The sequence below is a fragment of the Octopus sinensis genome, linkage group LG18 (assembly GCF_006345805.1).
Source record: "Octopus sinensis linkage group LG18, ASM634580v1, whole genome shotgun sequence".
Lineage (NCBI taxonomy): Eukaryota > Metazoa > Mollusca > Cephalopoda > Octopoda > Octopodidae > Octopus > Octopus sinensis.
The window spans coordinates 44,505,709-44,533,587 of NC_043014.1; the positions used below are offsets into that span (position 1 = coordinate 44,505,709).

General features: G+C 37.5%; 1 protein-coding gene across 2 annotated transcripts; it reads left to right on the plus strand.

Annotated features, from left to right (window-relative positions):
• The first annotated feature begins 1,290 nt into the window (after positions 1–1,290).
• On the plus strand, positions 1,291–21,347 carry LOC115221737 (cytosolic beta-glucosidase). 2 transcript variants are annotated; one of them, XM_029791951.2, is made up of 9 exons: positions 1,294–1,520; positions 5,631–5,756; positions 5,966–6,096; positions 8,320–8,583; positions 9,465–9,648; positions 12,811–13,053; positions 14,748–14,883; positions 17,389–17,573; positions 20,486–21,347. In XM_029791951.2, the coding sequence occupies exons 2-9, from the start codon at positions 5,654–5,656 to the stop codon at positions 20,689–20,691; spliced, it is 1,452 nt and encodes a 483-aa protein (XP_029647811.1). In that variant the 5' UTR covers positions 1,294–1,520; positions 5,631–5,653; the 3' UTR covers positions 20,692–21,347. The 2 variants fall into 2 exon arrangements, with proteins under 2 accessions (XP_036366847.1, XP_029647811.1); XM_036510954.1 differs by lacking the exon at positions 5,966–6,096 and having other exon boundaries at positions 1,291–1,520.
• Positions 21,348–27,879: the final 6,532 nt, after the last annotated feature.

The following is a 27,879-nucleotide window of genomic DNA, read 5'->3' on the forward strand; positions in this document are numbered from 1 at the left end:
TTGTCCCCTCTGAGTTCAAATTCCACCGAGGTCGACTTTGCCTTTCGGGGTCGATTAAATAAGTACCAGTTACGCACTGAGGTCGATATAATCGACTTAATCCGTTTGTCTGTCCTTGTTTGTCCCCTCTGTGTGTAGCCCCTTGTGAGCAGTAAAGATGGGTATTTCGTCTGTCTTTATGTTCTGAGTTCAAATTCCACCGAGGTCGACTTTGCTTTTCAGGGTCGCTAAATAAAGTACCAGTTGCGTACTGGACTCGATCTTATCGACTGGCCTCCCCTCCCCAAAAATGTCGGACCTTGTGCCTAGAGTAGAAAAGAATAAACGGACATAATTTTTTTTTTTTTAGCTTTTGTTTATCTTCTGATTTTTTTCATTTGAAAATTGCACTTTTCTAAAAAAAAAACACTGTTTGTAGATTGGCTAACAATGTGAATAACTTAATTTGCTTAATAATATATTTCATTAGATAGCGTGTAAAATTATATTTTGATAGGAAGAAAATCGTAAAATTTTAAGAGGGTTTGATCTAATATTGGTAATAAACGTTCACGCATTTTACTTAATAGCCAGAAGCGCACCTATCCAATGTTTCTATTGATTTATCAGTCATCCCTTCTGTGTAATAAACAGTCCAATACGATAAAGAGCTGGTGGTTCGTGAGGAAAGTTTTGTAAAAAAAAAAAATTATACCAGTTATGAAATGCTCATGATTTATTAGGATGAAAGCATCGACATATCAAATGTCGTGCACAGCTTCCCTTGTGCGTTTTCTTGATGTTTCTGGTGACGTGCAGACAGAACCAGCGCTCGGAAGTGCAGAGCTCGATTAGAGAATTGTCAGCGGATCCCTCTACTCTACAAAAGCTGAAGATTGATGTTTGGTCTAAGCCAAAAAGTGTTGAGGGCTTGAAGTTCCATTAGCCACAATGATATACTAAACATTGAAAGCTCGTATGAAAGTTTTCATGTTTTAGTACAAGTCGAGGGTGTGGCGGAGCCCTCTCTTGGCTCAGGGTTCCCCTCGGCGTGGAGCCCAGTTTGAACAAACCTGTCTAGTTTACTTAAAACCGGCCCTGCATATAGAATATAGTTGAACATTATTTATCATGGATTGATATTGGAGAGGGAACAGCCGGGGAAACTAATTTCTGCTTTTCTACTCTTGGCCTAGTGGAACAACGAGGATATGGAAGGAGAGAGGACCGCGCTAGCACATCGATAAAGACGAGAGATAAATATTTCTGGTGTGACTCTGTAATTCTTAGAGTTGTCTTCCTTAGCACGGTGCTCTCAATATCACACCTTTGTTTTGATTGACATTTCACCTCACATCTATACTTGACTAATTTGCTTTTACGACTTTTTATTGGCTTTTTATCCCCCTTCCCCCCTCTGTTAATATATTTATTTATGGAATGAAACTGTCACGTGTAACTTAAAAGCTCGATTTTTAAAAAAAAGCACCTCTTACTAGTTCGCTGTCAGGACAGAAGTTATTATAAGTTAAATTCTTGCGGTAACAATTCTTACAAACTTTTATTTTATCACCCCCGCCCATTTTATTTCTTTTCTCTCTATCTTTTCGCTTCTTCTTATATGTATGTTTGCTTCTGCTTCTCATGTTTCCCTCTTTTATATTTTTGTATTTTTCTTATTATTATTATTATTATCGTTATTTAAAAAAAATTCTGGCGATCCTTCGGTATAAGTACACACGTTACTTTGTTTACATTTCTGAAGATAACAGAAACTTTTTTCACCCACCCCTAACCCTAACACAAACCCTAACCCTAACCCCCCATATATAAAAACTTCCCCCGGTACTTATACCGAAGTTACGCCAAAATTCTTTTACTATTGGCACTAAGCCTAAAATTGTGAGAGGGGAAAGTCGATTACATTGAATTCAGTACTTGACGGTTAATGTTTACATCTTGATCCAGAAATGAAATTCCAAAAAAATATACTGGAATGGGTGTAAAACAATGTGTAGGAAACGAATATGAAAAAATACAATGCGCGTAAAGCAACGGGAGTGCAGGGGGAGAGGACTTCGGAAAATTCACAAGATCCGAGCTTTTCCCTCGTAACTTTTAGGAAAATGGTTTTAACCTACTTGACTGGTATCTAATTCATAAACTCTGAAAGGATGAAGAGTGAAGTGGACGGCATTTGAGCGTTAATGAGTCTGAAGAAATGCCGCTAAGAATTTTTGTCCTACATTGTACCCCCATAGTGCGACACTCAGACGTTATACCTCTCTCTCTCTCTCTCTCTCTCATATATATATATATATATATATATATATATAATATATATATATATAACTAAAAATAAGGGTGTCTGAGAGACACCACCATGCCGAAATAGCAGTCAAATCCCTGACTCTAAAAACTACTTTAAATGTTCATATCGCACCATGAGTTAAGACAGAGGGACAAAATAGACTAGCAAAAAGATATTACTGAATAATTCAAGGTCCTGGATTTCTAGCTTTGCTTTAAATAAGCTTTGCTTTAAATAAGCTTTGCCCTCATAGGGATTTGTCTGCTATTTCGGCATGGTGGTGTCTCTCAGACACCCTTATTTTTAGTTGTAAAAAATTATTACCTTTGTATGGTATTTTTTCCCATGCTGGCCACTTGATGATATCGATATTTAAATATCGATATATATATATATATATATATATATATATATATATATATATATATATATATATGAGAGAATCAACGCTAAAATTAAATGTCACTCGAAGATGATTTTGTTTTGTGACAACCGAGGATCGGCGAACTTCACTCAGCTGTAGAAATGAGTTGCGATGTCACTGGTACCAAGCTGTATCGGCTCCTTTGCCTTTCCCTTAGATAACACTGGTGGCATGGAGAGGGGAGGCCAGTATGCATGGGCGACTGCTGGTCTTCCATAAAAGCAACCTTGCCAGGAGTTGTACCTGGGAGGATAACTTTCTAGGTGCAATCCCATGGCTAGTCATGACCGAAGCGGGTCTCAGCAGCATATGTAATATATATTTCTTTATTGCCCACAAGGGGTTAAACATAGAGGGGACAAACAAAGACAGACAAAGGGATTAAGTCGATTACATCGACTTCAGTGCGTAACCGGTACTTTATTTATCGAGCCCGAAAGGATGAAAGGCAAAGTTGACCTCGGCGGAATTTGAACGCAGAACGTAACAGCAGACGAAATACGGCTACGCATTTCGTCCGGTGTGCTAACGATTCTGCCAGAGTGCCGTCTAAAGTCATGGGAACACTGAGCAGTTGCCCGAGGGCCCCACGGGTCATGGGATCCGATTCTGATCTATTTATGCTGTAGTTTGTTAATAACTAAGTACTCCTTGTCTTGATATTGCATGATAGTTGAAAACAAGTACCACTATCATGCAAGTAGTGTCCGTTGAAGCTTGGTGATAGGAAGAGCACCTAACTAGAAAATCGGCCTCATCAAAAATTCTGTCTGACCCATGCAAGCATAGACAAGAAGGCAATAAAAACTATGATGAATAATACTCTTTTACTTGTTTCAGTCATTTGACTGCGGCCATGCTGGAGTATCGCCTTTAGTCGAGCAAATCGACCCCGGGACTTATTCTTTGTAAGCCCAGTACTTATTCTACCGGTCTCTTTTGCCGAACCGCTAAGTAACGGGGACGTAAACACGCCAGCATCGGTTGTCAAGCAATGCTAGAGGGACAAACACAGGCACACAAACATATACACACACATACATACATATATATATATACATATATACGATGGGCTTCTTTCAGTTTCCATCTACCAAATCCACTCACAAGGCTTTGGTCGGCCCAAGGCTATAGCAGAAGACACTTGCCCAAGATGCCACGCAGTGGGACTGAACCCGGAACCATGTGGTTGGTTAGCAAGCTACCTACCATACAGCCACTCCTATGCCTATAATAATGCTGATGATTATGATGTACATTAATTAGCAGACATTACGAGAGTCTTTTGAGATGACAGAACCTAAATTATTACAAAATAACATGTTTGTTATGTTCATTACATGAAATTGTTGCTGCATAACAGCTTATATTTAATAAGCTAACGATCCTGGGGAATGGTGGTAGTTGTTTATCAATGGTAGTTTCTATCACACACCCATCAGATGACATGGTCTCATTTATCCCTGACCTGACCTGACCTACCCCAGAAAAACAAGTTTCACTAAGGAAAACAATATCAATGTTGTATTTGTTTAAGAGAGATAAGGGCAATGTCCACCCATAACAGGAACCACCGTTCTGATGAGGTCATGCACTCCAAGTTCCAGATTTTCAATTGCTTCTTAACAGCTTTCTTCAAATTATTTATAGTATTTCAAATACTGAAATTAGATAAACATCTATATAAAGCAATCTGATAAGCCAGAACATGAGTGAGCATTTTCAGGTCTCTTTGAAGTCTGTTTTCCTACTTCAAAACAAAGTGCTGTGCTAAAAATGAATATCACCAACAGGTAATATGAACTGATAAATACAGGAGTGGCTGTGTGGTAAGTAGCTTGTTTACCAACCACATGGTTCTGGGTTCAGTCCCACTGCGTGGCACCTTGGGCAAGTGTCTTCTACTATAGCCTCGGGTCGACCAAAGCCTTGTGAGTGGATTTGGTAGACGGAAACTGAAAGAAGCCTGTCGTATATACGTGTATATATATATATATATATATATATATATATGCGTGTGTGTATTTGTGTGTCTGTGTTTGTCCTCCTAGCATTGCTTGACAACCGATGCTGGTGTGTTTATGTTCCCGTTACTTAGCAGTTCGGCAAAAGAGACCGATAGAATAAGTACTGGGCTTACAAAAGAATAAGTCTCAGGGTCGAGTTGCTTAATTAAAGGCGGTACTCCAGCATGGCCGCAGTCAAATGACTGAAACAAGTAAAAGAGTATACCAAAACAGCTATGATTTGAAGGTCGCCATTGTTCAAAGTTCCAACTAAGGACTTATATCCAATTGCATCTACTACCTATCCCTATTAATGTATCTCTATCTCTAGTGGATTTGTTGAAATGGGATGAACAAATGGCAATTGGTTACCTGTAAGTATGAACCATACCATTGGATAACCCAAACAGTGATTTGATTAATAATGGTGAGGGCTTGAGTAGAACTGTCCACACTTTTTTTGATCTTGTGAAAGAATACCTATTTCTTTACTACCCACAAGGGGCTAAACACAGGGAGGACAAACAAGGACGGACAAACGGATTAAGTTGATTATATCGATCCCAGTGCATAACTGGTACTTATTTAATCGACCCTGAAAGGATGAAAGGCAAAGTTGACCTCGGTGGAAGTTGAACTCAGGGTTGATAAATTAAGTACCAGTTACACACTGGGGTAAATGTAATCGACTTAATCCCTTTGTCTGTCCTTGTTTGTCCCCTCTATGTTTAGCCCCTTGTGGGCAATAAAGAAATAAGGGAGTTAGTAGTTTCTGGGAGCTGAAGTATTTTTTCAAGTTGTGGTGCACCTAAGCACTGTATACAATAATTTCATTATTATTATTATTATTAATCCTACAAAATATGTTTCCAGTACAGAAATAATCAGTTTTATATTGTTCTGTTTTCAGTGTGCTGGATTATATCACCTGACATGTCAGAAGAAGAGAATTTCATATATGGAACTTTCCCTGAGAACTTCAAGTGGTGTACAGCCACCTCAGCTTTCCAGATTGAAGGAGGTACCACTGAAGATGGTGAGTGAAGTAAAAGTGGTGGGGTGGGGTATATTGGTTTTAATTTAATCATTTTTTCTATCTTTTATTGATTTTATTATTATTATTATTATTATTATTATTATTATTATTATTTCCTTCTTTCTTCAAATTTTCTTCCGTTTCTCGCCAAGTGTTTTCCATTATTATTATTATTATTATTATTATTATTATATTATTATTATTATTAGGTCGAGGCCGTAGCATCTGGGATACATTCTGCCAGATTTCAGGAAACATTATTGACAATTCAACAGCAGACATCTCATGTGACAGCTACCACAGATATATGGAGGATGTTTCACTTCTGAAGAACCTTGGTGTAAGGATGGATATGTTTATTTGGTACATACTAACTGCTATCACCATTGTGCCAACGGTAGCAGTGGGGGTGATGGTTGTAGTGTTGGTGGTCATGAAGTGAGGGATACTGGGGGCAGTCATGATGCAGTGGTGGTGGTGGTGGTGGTGGTAGTGGTTTCATTGACAATGGACTGGCTCCTGTGCAGGTGGCATGTAAAAATCACCATTTTGACCGTTGCCAGTACCGCCTGACTGGCTCTCGTGCCAGTGGCACATAAAAGCATCCGCTACACTCTCGGAGTGGTTGGCGTTAGGAAGGGCATCCAGCTGTAGAAACACTGCCAGATCAAGATTGGAGCCTGGTGCAGCCACCTGGTTTGCCAGTCCTCAGTCAAATCGTCCAACCACCCATGCTAGCATGGAAAACAGACATTAAACGATGATGATGATGATGATGGTGGTGGTGGTGATGGTGATGATGGTGGTGGTGGTGATGGTGTGATGGTGGTGGTGGTGGTGGTGATGATGATGATGATGATGATGATGATTGCTTTGTAGATTCAACATTTCAATGATGTGATTGTTTATTTTTAGAATGATATCGTAAGATAGGTGTGAGAGTCCATATGTGGCTGGTTTGAACATTGAACAGGTAGAATATTTGGACCAGGTGTGGCCAGTTTAAATGCTAAATGATTGAAATAGAATCATAAACAAAAACACTTGCTAGTTCTGAGGAGCAAAGGCCATTGTAGTAGCAGTAGACAAACCAGTATGAGGAGACTCTCTTTACTCTTTTACTCTTTTACTTGTTTCAGTCATTTGACTGTGCCCATGCTGGAGCACCGCCTTTAATCGAGCAACTCAACCCCGGGACTTATTCTTTTGTAAGCCCAGTACTTATTCTATCGGTCTGTTTTGCCGAACCGCTAAGTGACGGTGACATAAACACACTAGCATCGGTTGTCAAGCAATGCTAGGGGGACAAACACAGACATACAAACACACACACATACACATACATATATATATATACATATATACGACGGGCTTCTTTCAGTTTCCGTCTACCAAATCCACTCACAAGGCTTTGGTCGGCCCGAGGCTATAGTAGAAGACACTTGCCCAAAGTGCCATGCAGTGGGACTGAACCCGGAACCATGTGGTTGGTAAACAAGCTACTTACCACACAGCCACTCCTGCGCCTATGTGTTTCTTGGTTTGAGGTTGGAGTGTGGAGGTTAGTGAATCCTTGTCAATCTTTTGGATGATTTTTTTTTTTTTTTTTTGGATGATGTCTCTAGGATGTTTTTGCTTTTAGCAGCAACATCACTGTTCCAGATGTGAATGTAGTATATTTCATTGTTGGATTACACTTGAATTTTATAAATTGCCGACTACCGTTTGGGGCTGAAGTATTTTCTACATCTGGAGATGGTTGGTTGGTTGGTCTCTGAGATGCAGTCTTTGCAGTGTTATGAAGTGGGAGATGGCTCTAAGAGGGCATTAGTGGTAGTGAAACTTGGTATTTATATTGGCTTAGAAGTTTCAGCTACATGTTGTCTTAAGAGTAAAGAGAGTGAAGTGGGAATCTGTTTGCTTGATGTGTACATTGCTTGTGCCTTGGTGTTGTTGATGGTAATATTGATGAAGATGGTGATGGTCATGGTGATGTGGCAGAAACGTTAGCACGCCGGGCGAAATGCGTAGCTGTATTTCATCTGCCGTTACGTTCTGAGTTCAAATTCCGCCGAGGTCGACTTTGCCTTTCATCCTTTCGGGGTCGATAAATTAAGTACCAGTTATGCACTGGGGTCAATATAATCGACTTAATCCGCTTGTCTGTCCTTGTTTGTCCTCTCTGCGTTAAGCCCCATGTGGGTAGTAAAGAAATAGATACTTGTGGTGATAATGATGGTATTTATCCTTTATCTAAGATGGTTTTGTGTGATTTGAGAGAGATTTGGCTGCTATATCTAGCAAGTTGAGCAACCATATAAAAGCTCCTTTGTCGATTTATTAATTTTTTTTCCTTTTTAGTGCAACTATAGGAGTATGGAGAAAATGATGATGAGAAGGAGGAGGAGGAGGCTGGTGAATATGATGATGAGGAGAATATTCATCATCATCATCATTATCATCATCATCAACTCCAGAATGTAGAATCTCTGCAAAACCATTTTTTATATTAACCATCAAGAAAGAAAAAAAAAAAAAAGATTAAATTTATTTTTTCTTTCAGGTGAAGTTTTATCGATTCTCAATAAGTTGGTCTCGTGTCATACCTGAACCGACAAAGGGTGTAAAGGTGAATGAAGCTGGTATCCGCTACTACAACAACCTCATAAACAGCCTGATAGCTGTTGGAATTAGCCCTATAGTGACGCTTTACCATTTTGACCTTCCTCAAGACATACAAGATGAGGGCGGTTTCTTAAATGAAGACTTGCTCGTCAAATGCTTCAAGGAATATGCTGATGTTTGCTTCCAAAACTTTGGGGACCGAGTAAGTAATAATAATAATAATAAACATTGTGTACAGTGCTCAGGTGCACTACAACTCATCTAAAGTGCATATATAATCAGGTGTAGTTTCGGCGGATTTCGGAAAGCATGAGGGCCTTAAAGGATGCAGTGTCATGGCAGTCAACAACTGACGCAGGCAGTTTATTCCATGCTTCAGCAACTCTGAGCGTGAAGAAATGTTTCCGAAAGTCATGGGAGCTGTGTTGTTTTCTGACTTTGTAGGCATGTCCACGTGTGTTAGACACATGGAGATCAAAAAGGTGCTCAGTGTTGTTATTGGTGAGGTGGTTGATAACTTTGTGGGCGTAAAAGCTTCATCTGTATTTACTTTTTTTACTCTTTTAATCTTATACTTGTTTCAGTCATTTGACTGTGACCATGCTGGAGCACCGCCTTTTAGTCGAACAAATCGACCCTAGGACTTATTCTTTGTAAGCCTAGTACTTATTCTATCATTCCTTTTTGCCGAACCGCTAAGTTACGGGGACGTAAACACACCAGCATCGGTTGTCAAGCGATGTTGGGGTGACAAACACAGACACACAAACACACACACACATACATATATACAACATGCTTCTTTCAGTTTCCATCTACCAAATCCACTCACAAGGCTTTGGTTGGCCCAAGGCTATAGTAGAATACACTTGCCCAAGGTGCCACGCAGCTGTCCAATATGTATGCTAATCAAATCCTACTATTATAAATAAGAATTGAGTGGACACTGTATTCTCTGCTCAGAGATGGTCATGGTTGAAATGAAGTTAGAGTACAAATTATCATTTTTGTGGACTTTGTTTTTTATGTTATACATTATCAAGAAACCTAATAATTTTGTTCCTAAAATATCTATTCCTCCAGGTAAAATATTGGGCTACTTTCAATGAACCAAGGCAGATATGTACTCTTGGATATGGTTTGGGGTTGATGGCACCTGCTGTACACAGTCCCAAAACTGGGATCTATCAAGCAGCCCATTCCTTACTGAAAGCCCATGCCACAGTTTGGCATTTGTATAATGACAATTACAGAATCCACCAGAATGGTAAGTCTCTTGCAGCTTTATTTTGGTATTGCATGGTTCTGCTACACTGAAGATTAATTAGTTCTTTTCATGCCATGAGGCACATAAAGCTGCAACATATAGAAGATAAATAGTAGTAAAAAGACTACGCATGTTTCATGACTATATTTTCAAATAGATAATAATAATAAAATCAATTTGATTCAAAATTTAATTCGAACTAAAATTAATTCTATTTAAAAATATAGTCACTCATCAGGTCTATGTACTTTATTGATTTAAAATAAGGTTTTTTTTATAGTATATATTTTCTCTCTGACCGTCTCTATTTTCTGCCATTATTCTTGTCTCATTTGTGCATTTCCACCCTTGTCTCTATTCCTTATCAATGGTCCTTCACCATGTGGTTTTAGAGCTCCCTACTGCTCTTTACCCCTCTGGCTTTCCCACTACCATACTATTGCTTTCTCGATCTTGTCTGAGGACATGTCCAATTCAGTTCCAGCATCTCTGCATCTTATTTTGTCAGTGATCTTGTTGGGGTCTACATTGATCAAAAGTATTCAAGTCCTGATTAACCCACTTTTCTTTTCTTTTCCATTTGTTTGTTTTTGAGTAATAGTAATTTATATAATTTTGTGGTACAAAAACACAAAAGTGCTCCATACAAGTTCATGTAGCAAGTCTGTTGTCTTATATTCAGTCTGAGACCCCCTTCAGTCATGACACTGACCATGAGATTGCACCTAGAAAGTTACCCTCCCAGGCACAAGTCCAGGCAAGGTTGTTTAGGGAAGACCAGAGTCAATCATGCATACCATCCTCCCCTCTCCACGCCACCAGTGTTATCCAAGGGAAAGGCAAGGGTCGATACAGCTTGGCACCTGTGATGTCGCAACTCATTTCTACAGCTGAGTGAACTGGAGCAATGTGAAATAAAGTGTCTTGCTCAAGAACACAACACGCAATCCGGTCCAGGATTTGAGCTCACAACCTCACGATCGTAAGCTCGACGCTCCAACCACTGAGCCATCTGCCTTCACTATATACAGTAATTCCTCGCTATATCGTGGTTCACCTATTGCGATTTATTATTTAAGCTTGTGTTGATTCCTCCATGGTGTTGTTTTGCATTTATAATAAAAGAAATATATACAAATTATAAAAATAATTAAAAATATATACAGTGCTGTTTCTACTTCGCAGATTTTCACCTATCATGATGGGTTTTGGAATGTAGCACCTGCAATAGTCGATAGATTACTGTATTTTAATTTATATGATATTGTTATTTCGGATGTTGTACTATGTTTAAATGTATTTGATTTCGTTATTCGAATTGTGTTATGTTTAAATGCATTGATTGTTTTTTCGAACTCTGTGTACGATCTGTTAAATGTTTTTTAAATGTATCTGAAATGTATTACATTTAATTAATGTAAAAATTGTATAAATTGTGTTAAATGTAAGCAACTGCCTCCGCTGTCTCTCTTCCTTTGTTGTTGTTGACTCCGGTCACTGGTTTGCGTTCGCTGCCCACCTCCGCTTTCTGTGGTGGATTTCTGATTTGACTGAGCGTAGTCGTCGTCGCTCGACTTAGGGGTCCTGAGTCTGAGTTGATCGATGGCAGGTCATAACAATATAAATAGTAATTACACAAACTAAAACTTGTCTTCGTTCAGTTGGTCCTATAATTGACTGTACATGTCTGCAAACTGAAAAATAATAGAATGACTCTGGAGATTAATAATTTATATTCATGTTTTTTAATAACTACTTGTATTATTATCTTATATGCATTGAATAATATACTATATGTATGTATGTTATTATGGTTGTCGTTTTGATAAATAAATAAGTCAACATTTTAATATCCTAAAGCTGATGAACCAACTAATGTGCTTCTCCATTTTCTTTTTTTGTAATATAAATTAATGGTAAAATATTTATTTACCTTCACCCATTTAATACAATAAGTAAGTTTATTGCATTGCAGTTAAAAATACTTGTGTATTAATGATTGGGTATTATACCAACAGTATATTGGATAAATATTATCCCTTAGTGGGTTGGATCCACAACCCCTAACTTTCTTGAAGTTATATATATATATATATATATATATATATATATAAAATATGAATTAGAGATAAAACCACTATTATGCAACTCAAACAGTGATAGACATAAACCAATACATAAATAACAAATAATATATATATATAATTATACTTATAATTTTTTTAATAAATATATAACTTATAACTAGATCTCAAAAAATATAAAATGAATGATAAATCTATAATATAATAAGTAAAAACACTATGTATGTTTCATGGCTACAATTAAATTCAAATTACAATTAAGTTTAAATTCAATTGAAATAAATTTGAATTAAAATTATAGTCAATCTTCAGGTTAATGATAATAGTTAAATAAATAATCAAATAGAATTAAACAATATTTATTTAAGAAATAAATAAAATAATAATTTTTCTTATAGAAAAAACTCCATTAACTAAACTAGAAACTTAAAACATTAGATTATTTCCTACAACACATTTATTATGTTAAATATTTATTTTTACGGTAAAAAATATATATAGAAATATGTATTTATAGAAACTAGTGATGTTCTGTACTCTAATGTAAATGATAGAAGATATCAGCTGAAACAATGTGAAGCACCAATAAATTGAATACAGAATGCTGTGTTCCATAGTGTAATCAGTAATGCTGTCTTCCAACAAGACAGAGATCTCTGGATGAAGTCCCACCAGCATGCTTGTTGCTCTTGTCTGTCTCAAATTTGTACTTAGAAATTCCAGGTTGGTGTTCAGTGTGCTGGAAGATTGCTGGGAGTGAGGCACCCCATAGCTTTTGTTAAGGCCTGTCTCTAGAACCTGCTGGAAACCCAGGCTACATCTTCAATAATCAGCAGTGACTTGGTCAGTGAATCCTCTGAGACAGTCAACAGTCAATGGGAAGATGAGCAGCTACAGATAACACCATCCCAATGTGACTGGGGATCACATGTGAATTTGTATTCATATTGAAACTCCAAATATGATTGAAGCCAGCTAGGCCCATCCTGAGTGAATGCCACTGCAAGAACAAGTAGTAAGTTATAATGACTAGTATCAACCAATTAAAAATATAATTATTTTATTTTTTTTTGTACAGGGAAGGTTTTCATAGTTCTCTGTTCAGAATATGTTATGGCTAAAGACCCAGGGAATGATTCCGATGTCGAAGCTGCAGACCTGGCAATGCAATTTAAACTGGGATGGTTTGCACATCCCATCTACATCAATGGTGATTATCCTTCAGCTATGAAAAACAAGGTTCTTCTTCTCAGCCAGCAAGAAGGATTAAAGAATTCTCGACTCCCAGAGTTTTCTGAAGAAGATAAGAAATTTCTCAAAGGTGAGTTTAAGGCATAGGTGTGGCTGTGTGGGTGAGAAGCTTGCTTCCCAATGAAGTGGTCTCAGGTTCAGTTTTACTACGTGGCATTCTGTTATAGCCCTGGGCTGACTAAAACCGTGTGGATTTAATTGCTGAAAACTGAAAGAAGTCCATTACATGTATATCATTATCTTCATTATTTAACGTCCTCTTTCCATGCTAGCATCTCTCTTTTACTTGTTTCAGTCATTTGACTGTGGCCATGCTGGAGCACCGCATTTAGTCAAGCAAATCGACCCCAGGACTTATTCTTTGTAAGCCCAGTACTTATTCTATCAGTCTCTTTTGCTGAACCACTAAGTTATGGGGACGTAAACACACCAGCGTCGGTTGTCAAGCAATGTTGGGGGAGACAAACACAGACACACACACACACACACACACATACATATATACGACAGGCTTCTTTCAGTTTCCGTCTACCAAATCCACTCACAGGCTTTGGTTGGCGCAAGGCTATAGTAGAAGATACTTGCCCAAGGTGCCACGCAGTGGGACTGAACCCAGAACCATGTGGTTGGTAAGCAAGTTACTTACCATGCTTGCCACTCCTGTGCCTGATGAGGAAGTATGAATAACATCACGAAACTCAGATTATTTTTAGTACTTAGTTTACATACTCCAAGAAAGCCTTTATGTAGTTGATCTACTCGCTAGACATAACAGCCAGTATCCTTCAGGCTCCCTGTAAGTACAAATGTGCCATTAGATTGTACAAAATAGAAACAAGATAGTAACATCCAGAACTGCTTTGATTGTAAGTCTTTTTCATCAGAGCTCTCTTTACTCTTTTACTTGTTTCAGTCATTTGACTGCAGCCATGCTGGAGCACCGCCTTTAATTGAGCAACTCGACCCCGGGACTTATTCTTTGTAAGCCCAGTACTTATTCTATCTTTCTCTTTTGCCATACCGCTCAGTGACGGGGACATAAACACACCAGCTTCGGTTGTCAAGCAATGCTAGGGGGACAAACACAGACATACAAACATATACACACATACATATATATACATATATACGACAGGCTTCTTTCAGTTTCCCTCTACCAAATCCACTCACAAGGCTTTGGTTGGCCCGAAGCTATAGTAGAAGACACTTGCCCAAGGTGTCACGCAGTGGGGCTGAACCCGGAACCATGTGGTTGGTTAGCAAGCTACTTACCACACAGCCACTCCTGCGCCTATATCAATAACTTCTTTGGCAGGAAGAATAGGTAATCCCAGGGAGATGTAAAGATATAAAGCTGTAAACTTTATATGCCAGAGCCACGTGGAGCTTAGTGTGTCACTCATAAACACACACATCACTAACCAATAGGCTCTAACCAATAGGCTCTAACCAATAGGCTCTAACCAATAGGCCGTGTGCCTCCACATTGGATAATGTTGTCTAAAGTAAATATTGAATAGGAAAAAATTAAACAAAAAGATTTGATAGTCATGGCTGGAATGTCTTTTGAATATATGTCTGCTCAATCAGGGCTAACATGAGCTAAAAAAAAACCAACTAACCCTAACAGAATTTGAACTCAGAATGTATAGAAAGTAAATACTGTAAGGCATTAGTGATGATGATGATGATGATGGTGGTGGTGGTGGTGGCAGCAGTGGCAGAAGAGGTGGAAATAATTTGTTTCTATTGATTTCTTTCCAGGTACGTCAGATATATTTGGTATGAACGTCTATACAGCTAGACTGGCAGAATATCAACAGAGAGATAATCCTCCTTTGCAACCATCTTTAGATTTGGATGAAATTGTTAAACTTTCAGTTGATCCTAAATGGACTGAGTATGTATAATTCTTTTAACAAATTTTATATCTGAGTATTTTTTTTCCTCTTCATACTAAAAATAATTCTCACGCTGAAGTATTGCAGATACTACACATGCAGACATCCTATGCCACGTTCCTCAAAATAGCCACCTGATTAACTGGTTTGGAACTGCTCTTCCATACCTCTTGTCCACAGACATTGATTAATCCCTTCACTCCCTTATTTCTTTATTTCCCACAAGGAACTAAACATAGAGGGGACAAACAAGGACAGACAAACAGATTAAGTCGATTACATCGACCCCAGTGAGTAACTGGTACTTAATTTATCGACCCCAAAATGGTGAAAGGCAAAGTCGACCTCAGTGGAATTTGAACTCAGAACGTAATGGCAAATGAAATACCACTAAGCATTTCGCCCGGCGTGCTAACAATTCTTATTTCTTTATTGCCCACAAGGGGCTAAACATAGAGGGGACAAACAAGGACAGACAAAGGGGTTAAATCAATTAGATCTACCCCAGTGCATAACTGGTACTTAATTTATTGACCCCGAAAGGATGAAAGACAAAGTCGACCTCAGCGGGATTTGAACTCAGAACATAAAGGTAGACTTTTCTGCCAGCTCGCCACCTTAATCCCTTCACTCCCTGGCTTAGTGGTTAGAACATTCAGCTCACACTCGCAGGGTCACGAGTTTGATTCCTGGCAGCACAAGACACTTTATTTCACGTTGCTCCTGTCCACTCAACTGGCAAAAACGAGTAGTACCCATATTTCAAAGGGCTTATCTTGTCACATTCTGTGTCACGCTGAAACTCCCTGAGGACTACATTAACGGTATGCATGTCTGTGGAACACTCAGCCACTTGCAGACTAACTTCACAAGCAAGATGTTCTATTGATTGGATCAACTGGAACTCTCCTTGGTGTAACTGACAGGTATGTAAATTTTAATATACATTTCTGCCAGCTCACCACCTTTCAATTCTGTCAGTATACAAGCAGCCCTCAAAAAACTTTCTGTGATTAAAGTGGACTGCAATGTAATTCAAGTCGGCCAGGCCTAATTTAGAGGTCTTCTCATTGGAACTCTCAAGCATATGTGCTTAGACATGATACCTAATGACAAATGGAGACTAAACCATTTAACCCTTTCGTTTCCAACCCAGCTGAAACTGCCTCTGGCTCTGTAGTACAAATGTCTTGTTTTCATAAGTTTTGCATTAAAATATACCACCAAACCTTAGTCACAATTTATATTCCTAACACTAGCTTAATGATAACTAAGTTATTTTACTAAATTCTTTGTTATATTTAAAGTAATTGAAAGAAACACAGAGCATCTCAAAATATATACAGTAACGAATTGATTAAATATATAATAGAGAAACAATTCTTAACTCTTTTAATACCAACCCAGCTGAAACCACTTCTGGCTCTGTAGTACAAATGTCTTGTTTTCATAAGTTTTGAATTAAAATCTTCCACCAAACCTTAGTCACAATTTGTGTTCCTAACACTAAGTTTATAATAACTAAGTTATTTTACTAAATTCTTTGTTATATTTAAAGTAATTGAAAGAAACAGAGAGCATCTCAAAATAAATACAGTAACAAAAGGGTTAAACAGTAGTCACCATAAAAGAAGACTGTCACTTCTAAATTTGGGTTGTGTTACTCTAAAATTTTAGACAGGCATGGCTGTGTAATAAGAAGCTTGCTTCACAACAACATAGTTCCAAGTTCGATCCCACTGAGTGGCACCTTGGGTAAGTGTCTTCTACAATAGCCTCAGGCTGACCAAAGCCTTGTTAGTGAATTCGGTAGATGTATGTGTGGGTGTGTGTGTCTCCTTTCCACTGTTTGACAACTGGTGTTAGTATGTTTATGTCCCAGTAACTTAGCAGTTTAGCAAAAGAAACTGACAGAGGCGCAGGAGTGGCTGTGTGGTAAGTAGCTTGCTAACCAACCACATGGTTCTGGGTTCAGTTCCACTGCGTGGCATCTTGGGTAAGTGTCTTCTGCTATAGCCCCGGGCCGACCAATGCCTTGTGAGTGGATTTGGTAGATGGAAACTGAAAGAAGCCTGTCGTATATATGTATATATATATATATGTATGTGTGTGTGTGTTTGTGTGTCTGTGTTTGTCCCTCTAGCATTGCCTGACAACCGATGCTGGTGTGTTTACGTCCCCGTCACTTAGCGGTTCGGCAAAAGATACCGATAGAATAAGTACTGGCCTTACAAAGAATAAGTTCCGGGGTCGATTTGCTCGACTAAAGGCGGTGCTCCAGCATGGCTGCAGTCAAATGACTGAAACAAGTAAAAGAGTAAAAGAGACTGACAGAATATGTACCAGGCTTAAACAAAAGTAGTGGGGTCAATTCATTTGAATAAAAGTTCTTCAGGGCAGTGCCCCAGCATGGCTGCAGTCTAATGACTAAAACAATCAAAAGATAAAAGATGGGTTTTTTTTTATATATATTTCTCTTTTTTTTTTCATTCCTAACATACCAGTTGTGGCTCAATTTGGTTATACATCATCCCTTCATGCATACGGAAAATTCTTAATTGGATTAAAAGGGAATACAATTCTCCTGAGGTATTATTGACGGAAACAGGTTTCATGGATAAAACAGGCAGCTTAGATGATGAACACCGTGTGAACTCTTTCAAACTTTACATCAATGAAGTGCTGAAAGGTAAGTATTTCTAGCAAGGTGGAAAGAAGGATTGTTATTCACGTGGACACTTTCAAAAGTGTATGTGCATGTGTGTCTGTGTGTGTATGACTGGGTGGATGGATGGATGGATGGATGGATGTAAGTATGCATGCATGCATGTATGCATCATTATCATCATCATCATCATCATCACTGTTTAACGTCCGCTTTCCATGCTAGCATGGGTTGGACGATCTGACTGAGGACTGGCGAACCAGATGGCTGCACCAGGATATAGGGATATAAGGCCTTACTTTGGTTGTATTCATTCTGTAAAGTGGTTAGCTTTAACCCTTTCGTTACCAACCCGGCTGAAACCGACCTTGGCTCTGAGTACAAAAGTCTTGTTTTCATAAATTTTGAATTAAAATCTTCCCCCAAACCTTAGTCACAGTTTATGTTCCTAACACTAGCTGAATGATAACTAAGTTATTTTACTCAATTCTTTGTTATATTTAAAGTAATTGAAAGGAACACAGAGCATCTCAGCAGAAATATGGTAACAAGAGGGTTAAAATATATAACAGAGAAACAATTCTTAACCTTTTTGATACCAACCTGGCTGAAACCGGCTCTGGCTCTGAGTACAAATGTCTTGTTTTCATAAGTTTTGGATTAAAATCTTCCACCAAACCTTAGTCACAATTTATGTTCCTAATACTAGCTTAATGATAACTAAGTTATTTTACTAAATTCTTCGTTATATTTAAAGTTATTGAAAGAAACACAGAGCATCTCAAAATAAATACAGTAACAAAAGGGTTAAGGTCATCCAGCTATAGAAACCATACCAAAAAAGACATTGGATCTTAACACAGTCTTCTGGCTCATCGGACCCTGTCAAATCTTCCAACTCTGGTCAGCTTGGAAGACAGATGTTAAATGATGTGTGTCTGTTTGTCTGTCTGTCTGTATTCTGTTTCTCCCCACTCCCAGTTTATTTACATCCCGTAACTTAGTGTTTCAAGAAAGAGATAAAGAATATGTACCAGACCCTAAGCACCATGATATACATACATAAGTTGAGGCATGTGGTGGGGTTCATCTCGTTACATTAGGCCAACACCTAGAAAGCCAAGGAAGGGCCCATGACTATCTGCTGGGCCCTTCACTAAAAATAAACTTCATAACCTCCTTGAATTTGAATTTTGATAAGACTTTCCATCTAGGGGTCTGAAACTACCCATTTCATAGTTCTGTTGGGGGCCTTAGTTAAAGTTGCAATCATACAACAAAAGTCATATTTTACTTCTTTTATGATCTGGTTTACAGAAAAGGCCTTTATGATGCCTCAAGGACTGGTTGGGGTTAACGTAGTTGCAGGGTAAGACAAGGTAGGGATAGAAGTTCTGAGTGGGTGAGGATGACATTCTGGGCTTAAAGGATTGGACAAAGTGGTTAGTAGAAGGAAGTAGGGAGACACTCTATCTCTGAAAAGGAAGAGGTGAGAAAGGGAACAGTAAGTTGGGTGGAATGTGTGTAGGGGTAGTGTGAGATCAGCTAGGTTTGAAAAGCTGAAGCCACTGTAGTAGTGCTGGAAACGGTAGAAATGTGAGACACGGGATGGAATGTGTTGGTGAGTGATCTTATGCAGGTGTGTCAGGTGGGTTTTTTTTATCTATTTGGTGGGTGGAATGCATCCAGGGTACTTGTGGTATGCACAGCAGCACTGCCACAGATGTGGAAGCAATGATCCATTGTGAGTCTTACATGAGTTCTGTAATAAGTCGGGTCAGTAATGTTGGTAGTTGAGGTATTTTCTCACATCAAACAGAGGTGATGCATGCCACCATTTCTTTTATTTTTTATTTCTATTATTTATTTATATATTTTTTTGCCATAAGAGAAGGGGCAATGAGACTAGAGAAAGTCCTCAAACCAGAGGCCTGGACTGAATGCTTGCAACAAGGTGGACTCTGCTAAACATACCAAGGGTTAGGCCATGGGTTGAATTCTCAACAGCATCTTCGTCATCATCATCATCATCATTGTTCGACTGTGGTCGAGACAATGGAATTTACTATGTTACGCCAGACTTCATGGTCCTTCATAGCATTACGGAGGTTCTGTTGCTGGATGCCTTTATCCCTGGAGATTACATCAGGGTAGGAGAGTGTACGCCCTCTGGTACCGCGAGCAGATGGCTTCCAGGGGAGAAGAGTAGAAATTACCTTGTTTTCAGCCCTACAACAATGTCCAGCAAACTGGACTCTTCTACCTTTCACAAGAGATGATGCAGGTGGTAATTTCCCATATATTTGCTTCATGGAGGAGGGAAGATCTTCTTTAGTGCTTGGTTGTACAATGCTTTCGAATGTGTGTAGTAGCGGCACGCGCACACATTATTAGCCATTTGAAAAGACTATGGAATTTACAATCATCGTCATTGTTTAACAGCCGTCGTCTATGCTGGCATGAATTGGACAAGTAGGATAGTTTGACAGGAGCTGGTAAGCCAAAGGAATGTACCAAACTCCAGTCTGTTACATGGTTTTAACAGCTGGATGCCCTTCCTAATGCCAACCACTTTATAGAGTGGATTTGAAGCTTTTTACCTGGCACCAGCGCTCAGCTAAAAATGAGTACCAACAGTAACATGGGGGTGGGAATTAACCCTGCAGTAATGGACTTGCATCCACTCAAAGGAAGCAGTGGAGGGGGGGGAGAATCTTATACTATCAGCCTAAATGTCTGAAAATCCAGGATCTGGCTTCATGATTCTGTAAGCTGAAGGCAGATTTTATTAGAGGAAAGTAACTGCAAGCCCAGTGCTGAGATTGGTCGTTAGAGATAATTAATTGATTTTTCTTTCTTTTTTTTTTTTTTTTTAGTAAGCTCCGTTATTTGACTAATAAAGAATTTCTTGTGTTTCTCTCTTTTTCTCCTTCTAGCTGTGACCCTGGATGAATGCAATGTAATTGGCTTTACTGCTTGGTCACTTTTGGACAATTTTGAATGGAATTTTGGATATTCAGAGAAATTTGGCTTGGTCAACGTTGACTTCAGTGACAAGAACAGAACACGCAAACCAAAGAAATCTTATCATTACTATGCTGAAATAATAAAAAACAATGGATTTTTAAAACCCCCAAAGTAGTCTGCACTATACCTTATAGAATTTCTAAGTTGGTGCAATGAACATGGGATTTTTGGTGGGGAACAGAGCGTCATATTTCAAATAAGCAGAAATGAAAAATTAATAATTAAACTGGCAAAAATTAAAATTACCATTTTTTTTTTTTTTTTTAAGGACAAAGATTTGGCAGAAATAGTAGAATACTGGTTTCAAATCCTGCCTGGGACATCTTTGTCTTTCATCTTTTTGGAAGGAGGTTGATAGAATAAATACTAACTGTTTTTGTTGTTCAAGTGAAACATGATCAAGCAAACCTACGTGATCAAAGGCATTTCAAGCATGACTGTCTTGTAATTTTGGAGATATTTAGCTCTACATTATCCAATTTGTTCCTCTCTTTAAAATAAAGAATAAATCAGGAGAGAAAAACACAATAGGTGTGATTTAAGGAAGACTTTGCAGCTATTTCTGGCAGATTGGATAATCACCTAGAGCTGTAGTTCTCAAACAATTCTTTTTATCTGCAGCTGACTTAAAAACAAACAAAAACAGTTTGGTTCATTCTGTGCATAAATTTAAAGATAAATGTGTTAGATATACTTTAAATGTAAATAATTGAGACTAAAGCAAATTATAAAGTTCTTTATCCAGTAAATAAAGCCTAATTGTCAAAACTTCATATTTAAAATTAGAGTTTGTATTTTACACAATTTTTAATTATTTTGTGGCACATCTAGGGGGTGTTAGGGGAGCTGATGGAGGGGTAGCTCCTTTGTAGGAAGACAGATGCCTCGCCCTCCGTGGGTGGTCTGACTACCTTGGTCCCCACATCAGCCTCAGCTCGTACATATAGCTCCTAGTAGCTACCGGGCACAACAGCAGCCACACCCCAAGCAACGGTGTCGTCTTGCTGGCCAAACTATGTATGGGTACCCATACTGTGTCAACTGGGTACTAGAAAAGCTCGGTTGCGAGATGACGCTTCGGTGAAACATCATAAAGCGGAAGCTACGGCTCTTTGGCCATGTCATGCGCCTGGATGGACTTGAGCGAATGATCATAACTGGCAAGGGGAACAGCAGATGTAAAAGAGACAGACCACCCTCACTTCTTGGCTGAAAGACATCACAGCCACAGAATTGTCTTTATTCCCAGCTGTCCATGGGGTAGAGGACAGGAGAAGGTGGCAAGACATTGTGATGACCACAGCATCGCATAGTGCGACACCTGAGTAGGATGATGATGATGATGATGACGACACATCTAGCTGTATCTGACAGCACACCACAGTGCTTTGGTACACCATTTGGAAACTACTGACATAGAGACTCCTTTGTTAACTCAAAATAAATACCATTAATATACTTAAACCAGTATAATTATCAAAAACAAGAAAAAAAAACTGACCTTGAACTTAGTCAAAATGAATATTTTATATCCTTCTCAATAAGGATTTTTCTGAATGGCATAAAGCCAGAAATTTGTAAGGGTCAGCATGAACTTCCACACCCTTGTGACCCCTCAAGACCATAAGGTCTTTCTGACTTTGGTGTTGCAATTTCTTCTGTGTTTCCATGTTGTGATGTGTTGGAGGGCTGATAGCAAAGTACTTGAAATTTTCCTGCATTGAATGTTATGTTGTTTTCTTCAGTCCTTTTGTAGGTCTTCAATATCTCTGCGGCCTTTTACTACTTTTAATATCTTAGTATTATTATTAAAGATTGTGAGGTCATCTGTGATGACCACTGAAGATAAATCCAAGAGTTCTGTTACAAACAATAATGGGCCCAAGAGAGTTGTCTGTGGTAGCCTGCTTTCAATAGTTGGCCCTTCAGAAAGGACACAATTGCTTGCAATAATTTGGTTTTTGGCTCTCAGAGAGTCAAATAGCCACTCTTCTAGTTTCCCATCCATGCCAAAGCTATCATCAACATTGACCTGTGATCTATTTTGTAATCAATTTTCTCAAAACACCAGATATATCACATCTATATTTGATTAGACAATACTGCAACAACAGTGTGAGAAAGGCTTCTGTCCAGACAGAAATCATATTGAGTATCAATTAGCAGTGTTATGTTCCTCTATTAACATAATTAGTTTCTTACTGATGTTTCCTTCCATGACCATACTGATATGAGAAGTCAGTGATGTAGGTTCGCAGTTTTTGACATCTACCACTGCCTCTTCCCAAATGGATAAGACATATCCTGCTCATTTACATGTAAATACAAGGAGAAACAAACACACACATATATATACACGTCTGTGTCTGTGTATATATACATGACAGGCTTTGCTCAGTTTCCATTTACCAAATCCACTTATAAGGTTTTGATCAGCTTAGAGCTATAGTAAAAGACACTTGCCTCAGTTGCTATGCAGTGGGACTGAATTTGAAACCCTTAAGTTTGGAAGTGAACCTCTTAACCACACAACCATGGCTAAACATTATTGATTTGATGGCGTGAGTCGGATCTGTCTTAGTATGTTCAGTTGAAACTTATTCAGTTAGTTCTCCAATGAATTCTAACTTATCAACTGTAAATCCTTCTGACTTTTGGTTGTGGGCCATCTTTGAGGTCAAGACAAATGCTACATCTCAGAGCAGCATCACTACTCAGAACAAAGTCATTAAAAAGACATTTAACCCTTTCATTACCAAACCGGCTCTGGTTCTGAGTACAAATGTCTTCTTTTCATAAGTTTTGAATCAAAATCTTCCACCAAACCTAAGTCACAATTTATGTTCCTAACACTAGCTTAATGATAACTAAATTATTTTACTAAATCCTTTGTTACATTTAAAGTAATTGAAAGAAACACAGAGCATCTCAACAGAAATACAGTAATGAAAGGGTTAACAAATGATTAATTTAACCCTTTCAATACCAACCTGGCTGAAACCAGCTCTGGCTCTGAGTACAAATGTCTTGTTTTCATAAGTTTTGAATTAAAATCTTCCACCAAACCTTAGTCACAATTTATGTTCCTAACACTAGCTTAATGATAACTAAGTTATTTTACTAAATTCTTTGTTATATTTAAAATAATTGAAAGAAACAGACCATCTCAGCAGAAATATGGTAACAAGAGGGTTAAAATATATAACAGAAACAATTCTTAACCTTTTTGATACCAACCTGGCTGAAACCGGCTCTGGCTCTGAGTACAAATGTCTTGTTTTCATAAGATTTTAATTAAAATCTTCCACCAAACCTTAGTCACAATTTATGTTCCTAACACTAGCTGAATGATAACCAAGTTATTTTACTAAATTCTTTGTTATATTTAAAATTAATTGAAAGGAACACAGAGCATCTCAGAAGAAATATGGTAACAAGAGGGTTAAAATATATAACAGAAACAATTCTTAACCTTTTTGATACCAACCTGGCTGAAACCGGCTCTGGCTCTGAGTACAAATGTCTTGTTTTCATAAGATTTTAATTAAAATCTTCCACCAAACCTTAGTCACAATTTATGTTCCTAACACTAGCTGAATGATAACCAAGTTATTTTACTAAATTCTTTGTTATATTTAAAATTAATTGAAAGGAACACAGAGCATCTCAGAAGAAATATGGTAACAAGAGGGTTAAAATATATAACAGAAACAATTCTTAACCTTTTTGATACCAACCTGGCTGAAACTGCCTCTGGCTCTGTAATACAAATGTCTTATTTTCAAAAGTTCTGAATTAAAATCTTCCACCAAACCTTAGTCACAATTTATGTTCCTAACACTAGCTTAATGATAACCAAGTTATTTTACTAAATTCTTTGTTATATTTAAAATAACTGAAAGAAACACAGAGCATCTCAAAATAAATACGGTAACGAAAGGGTTAAGTCTACGAATGTGAGATGAAACAAGGTATGTTCAGACTTGCCCATTAATCAATTATAAATGTTGATGGTGGATATATATTTAATGCCATCTTGCTTTCTGTCAAGACAAATAAGCTGAGAAAGTTTCATTCTATCTTTTATTTACCTTAGTTACATTCTTGGAAACTTTTCAACACAGAATCAGTTTAGTTACCTGACACGTGTGTGTGTGTGCATATATGCATGTGTGTGTGTATTTCTTTTTAATACTTGCCAATAATTAGCAAAAGTGATATATCACTTTTCTCGGTTCCTAGTGTTAATAATTAAAGCATTTTTTAAACAAAGTCAAGAGGAGTGGCTGTGTGGTAAGTCCCACTGTGTGGCACCTTGGCCAAGTGTCTTCTACTATAGCTTCGGGCCAACCAAAGCCTTGTGAGTGGATTTGGTGGACGGAAACTGAAAGAAGCCCGTCGTATATATGTGTATATATATGTGTGTGTGTGTGTATATATGTTTGTGTGTCTGTGTTTGTCCCCCCCAACATCACTTGACAACCAATGCTGGTGTGTTTATGTCCCCGTAACTTAGCAGTTCGGCAGAAGAGACCGATAGAATAAGTACTAGGCTTAAAGAATAAGTCCTGGGGTCGATTTGCTCGACTAAAGGCGGTGCTCCAGCATGGTCGCAGTCAAATGACTGAAACAAGTAAAAGAGTAAATGATAGATCAAACCATCTTCATTTATTTTCTTTTGCTTTCTTTTAACACTTTAATTTTCCGACTCTCAAGCGCTGACTCCAATAAAACATAGCAATTAATTTCCTGAATTAAAAGACAAACATTTCAAAATATCTTCTGAATTTTTTTTTTTTTTTTATTGTTGACAGAAAAAGAAAAGAAATGAAACAAAACAAAAATTTTCAACTGTTCAAACAATGAACGGACTTGGAGAAAGATCAAGTGGTTCTACACAGTAGTTCTTGTTGTCAGATGACAAATCGCTGTTAAATGACCGATGTAAGACCAGAATGGACTGAGTGTTGTTAACCTTCAATTAAGTAGAGCTGATGTTTTATGACAAGTTGGATATCAAACATTGATGTCAAAATGATGTATGAAGATGTGTTTGTATTTAAGTATTTCACAAAAAGGGTGAATGTATGTGTTAGTGTGTGAATATACTGCACATATATATATATATATACATATCACATACATAAACATACATATATATATATGTATATATACACATTATATATATATATATATATAGATAGATATACATATATATAGATATACATATATATATATATACATACATTATATATAAACACAAATATATATAATATATATATACACATACGCATATATACACACATATATACATATATATATACATACATATGTATACACACACATATATATATATATGTATATATATATATGTGTGTGTATACACACACATAGGCGCAGGAGTGACTGTGTGGTAAGAAGCTTGCTTTCCAGTAACATGGTTCCAGGTTCAGTCCCATTGTGTGGTACCTTGGGCAAGTGTTTTCTACTATAGTTACGGGCCAACCAAAGCCTTGTGAGTGGATTTGGTAGACTGAAACTAAAAGATATGTATGTATGTATCAGCTGGATCTGACTAAACACACCAAATTGTAGGGAACGTACAGAATTGTTTAAAGATAAACAATTACACAGTGCTTCACTCAATAGATAAATCCTGAGTTTGCTTCATCTGATTTCCCACAGCACACAGAGTTATATAATCAAGACATCATAAAGAAAATGGAGAATTATACATCTCCAAAATGTGGTTATTACATATTATTCTCATTAAATTTCATTTCATGAGAATAATAAATAAACCTTGAAGATTTTGTTCTTCATGACATCTATGTAAGTGTGTGTATGTATGTATATATATATGTATGTATGTACATGTATATATTCACACACATTACATTATTACATTAAAAATTTATGAGGTTTACAGCCCAGTAACTGTTCCAGAACAAACCACTCTCGTCCCACAAAAGAAAAATTACTGAGGCAATCCAAATACCTTTTTATCAGTATATTTGTCAATATTTACAAAGGGAGACCAACAGGAATCTGTTGGCTATGGGACTAAAAAAGCCTTAAATCAGCCCATGTATTGTGTGTGTCTGTGTATATATATATATATATATATATATATATATATATATATATATATACCGGAGTAAACACATGAATGTGAAACAAGTTGGAAAAAAGAGTACTCAAATACCAGTGGTAGAGTAATATGCTTTATTTAAAAGCAGCAGAAAATTCAACAAAACCTGTTACTCTGAGTTTCACATTCCTGTTCATCGGAGAGTTTTTTTCTAGCAAAAACTGTCCGACGAATGGGAACATGAAACTCAGAGTAACAGGTTTTGTTGAATTTTCTGCTGCTTTTAAATAAAGTATATATATATGTACATATATATATAGATATATGTACATATACCTAATAATTTGTGCATACAAAATTATAAGAATGCTCAATACGTATATACTTTGGGTGGAAGTATCTAGGGTTTCAAATTCGTATCTAAATATTTCAGAGCTGGCAACAATAACCCATTGATTGCTGCAGTTATCTGAGTAAAAGGCTGAAACCCCAGGTGCAACACACACGTGTGTATACTCACAAACACCCCCTCCCCCCGCCCACTTCACACAGTGTCTTCAGAATCCTTGAACTGGGATGGAAAATATGAATTTAAAAAGAAAAACAAGCACGCTGCCCACAAAACAGAAGATATGTTATTAAACTGTACATTTGTTACTCACTGAAATTACCAGCAACACACTTATTGTAGATGTGCAGCTTACTTTTGATGTGTCTCAAGAGAAACGGTTTCTCTTGGAGAAAGGCACAGCAGTAAAGCAACAGACAGATGCAAACACACACATACACACACACAAGCATACACACATGCACACATATACACACAATCTCACAACACATATATAAAGTTCAATTCAAAAGTAGTGGTGAGCCTGCAATCATTTCGAAATGTTTAACTTTTACTGTTAAGATTCAAATTGATTTCTGATATAGGCATGAACATCTGATTTACAGAAGTGATTTTGGGGACAATAAAATTGTGCTATGTTCATGCCTTTCTCATAGGGTTAGCAATAGAAGCGAAGTGAAACTGCTACAACCGGGATAGTAAAAGTGTGTTATGAACTTGTTTTTAAGAGAACCTTTACTTCAATTCAACATTGCTTGCCACCTTGTTAATTTTGAAATTAATTAGAGAAATTGCCATTATTAATTTTAAAAATTTTGTGCATATGTGAATATTTTTGGATATTTTTTTTTCTGCGTGTGTAT